Raw genomic sequence first — 2,500 nt, 5'->3', positions numbered from 1 at the left:
AAAGGAAGAGGAGGAGGAGAAGGAGGAGGAGTGAGAGAATGTGTGCGTGTGTGTGTGTGTGTGTGTGTGTGTGTGTGTGTGTGTGTGTGTGTGTGTGTGTGTGTGTGTGTGTGTTTGGAGAGGAAAGAAGGGACGGAGGAGGTGGTGGAGGTAGAGAAGGAGAAGGAGGAAAGGAGGAACAGAGGAAGTGGAGGAGAAGAAAGGAGGAATAGAGAAGGTGCAAGAGGAGAGAAATGTGTGTGTGTGTGTGTGTGTGTGTGTGTGTGTGTGTGTGTGTGTGTGTGTGTGTGTGTGTGTGTGTGTGTGTGTGTGTGAATTTTGAGAAGAAAAGAATGAAAAAGAGAGAAGGAATATATGAAGGAGGAGAAAGAGGAGGAGGAGGAGGAGAATTATCAGTCAGTTAGTCAGTCAGTCAGTCAGTCAATCAGTCAATCAGTTAGTCAATCAGTCAGTCAGTCAGTCAGTCAGTCAGTCAGTCAATCAGTCAGTCAATCAGTCAGTCAGTTAGTCAGTCAGTCAATCAGTCAATCAGTCAGTCAGTCAGTCAGTCAGTCAGTCAGTCAGTCAGTCAGTCAAAAGTCCGTAATCTGAAACACATCTGCTTTAAATTTAAGTCACACGAGTTTTCAAATATATTTTTTTATGTTTCTAGTGACAGATTGACAAAATATCTACATTATATATAGTTTATACACTCTTGAGAACCATGCCAATCATCTTTGTGTCCTTGAAAAATAGTCGTCAGTGTTTTTTAAGGTTCCAGTGACAGATTAACAAGATTTCTACATTACAAACAGGAGAAACACTCACGAGAACTTAGCTAACTATCTTTGTGGCCTTGGAAAACAGTCACGGTGGACGTATACAAGTTTTTCAAGGGTGTTTTTAAGGTTCCAGTGACAGATTAACAAGATTTCTACATTAATAACAGGAAAAACACTCATGAGAACCTAGCTAATTATTTTTGTGACCTTGGAAAACAGTCGTGGTGGGAGCAGAGCCTTTCAGAACACCAGCCCAAGGAAGGAGGAAGAGATCATTGTATTGCCAGGGATATTAGCAAAGGACATGGTTAATTCTTGCATTGAATATTGTGGCTAAGTTAAGATGTAAATATTTGGCTTGAAATAATATGTAGTTTAATTCCTCCTCCTCCTCCTCCTCCTCCTCCTCCTTCTCCTCCTCCTTTTCTTTACTTTTTGTTCTTCATTTGACTATCACTATCTCTATCACTCCCTCTTCCTCCTCCTCCTCCTCTTTCTCTTCCTCCTCCTCTTCCTCCTCCTCTTTCTCCTCCTGCTCCTCTTCCTTGTCCTCTTCGTCCTTCCTATCTCCTTTGATTTTATTCCTGTTTTCACTACTTCTACCTCCTCCTCCTCCTCCTCCTCCTCCTCCTCCTCTTCTCCAATCCATCTTATCCTTTTCTTCCCTCTCATCACATTCAATCTTATTCCTGTTTCCTCCTCCTCCTCCTCGTCCTCCTCCTCCTCCTCCCCCTCCTCCTCCCCCCCAGGTGCGCCGTGACGGGGAGGACCCAGACAGGTGTGACGACATCGCTGAACAACTCATCCTCAGTGACACGGGCAAAAGATTCAAGGTGAGTCAGTGTGTGTGTGTGTGTGTGTGTGTGTGTGTGTGTGTGTGTGTGTGTGTGTGTTGCTTTACTCATCCTTATTCATCTTCACTTTTTTGCAGTTTTGTTTTACTTTTTCTTGTTTTTTTCCTGTTTTTTTTTTATTTAATCTTTTTATTTATTCATCGTTTACTTATTTTTATTCATCTTCACCTTTTTTTTGCAGTTTTGTTTTATTTTTTCTTGTTTTTTCTTGTTTTTTTTATTTTTTCCTTTTATTTATTCATCGTTTACTCATTTTTATTCATCTTCACCTTTTTTTTTTGCAGTTTTGTTTTACTTTTTATTGTTTTTTCTTATTTTTTTCCTTTTTTTTCGTTCGTGTTACCTTTTTATTTACTCATCGTTTTCTCATCCTTACTCATCTTCACTTTTTTTTTTTATTTCTTCTGATTCTGCTTCTATTTTTTTTTTCATTTTCTTTTTGTTTTGTTTCCTTTCACTCGTTTATACTCGTCAAGGTGAGTGAGTGAGTGGAGAAATGAGTCAACGAATCTTTATCTTACTCATCCTTACTCTCGTCATATATATTTTTTTCTTTTTTTTTTTTTGCTTATTATTATTTTTTTTATTTGTTTTCCCTACTCTCGTTCTCATTCTTTTTTTTATGCTTATTTGTTTATTTATTCATTTTTACTCATCTTGTCTTTATTCATTTTTATTCATTTCCACTTCTTTTTTTTTTTTTTTGGTTATTGTTTGTCTTTTGTTTTCATCTGATCTTCACTACGGTTCTTTTCACGTTTATTCATTTCCTTTTCCTCATCATTTATTCACCTTGTTTTTTTTTACTTACTCATATTCACTGTTTCTTTCTTTCTTTCTTTCTTTATTTCTTTATTTATTTATTTCCTTCTATTTCTTCCT

The 2,500-nt window shown here is 37.4% G+C and overlaps 1 protein-coding gene across 2 annotated transcripts in view; it reads left to right on the top strand.

Moving 5' to 3' along the window:
* The window catches only part of LOC135094972 (alkaline phosphatase-like), a 23,600-nt gene that overhangs the window by 14,611 nt on the left and 6,489 nt on the right, over positions 1–2,500 (top strand). For both annotated transcript variants that reach the window (XM_063995518.1, XM_063995519.1), the window contains one exon: positions 1,514–1,597. In XM_063995518.1, the coding sequence (XP_063851588.1) occupies positions 1,514–1,597 (84 nt within the window). The remainder of the gene's footprint in view (positions 1–1,513; positions 1,598–2,500) is intronic.

The sequence above is a fragment of the Scylla paramamosain genome, chromosome 47, assembly GCF_035594125.1.
Source record: "Scylla paramamosain isolate STU-SP2022 chromosome 47, ASM3559412v1, whole genome shotgun sequence".
Classification (NCBI taxonomy): domain Eukaryota; kingdom Metazoa; phylum Arthropoda; class Malacostraca; order Decapoda; family Portunidae; genus Scylla; species Scylla paramamosain.
This window is presented reverse-complemented; position numbering and strand designations above follow the sequence as displayed.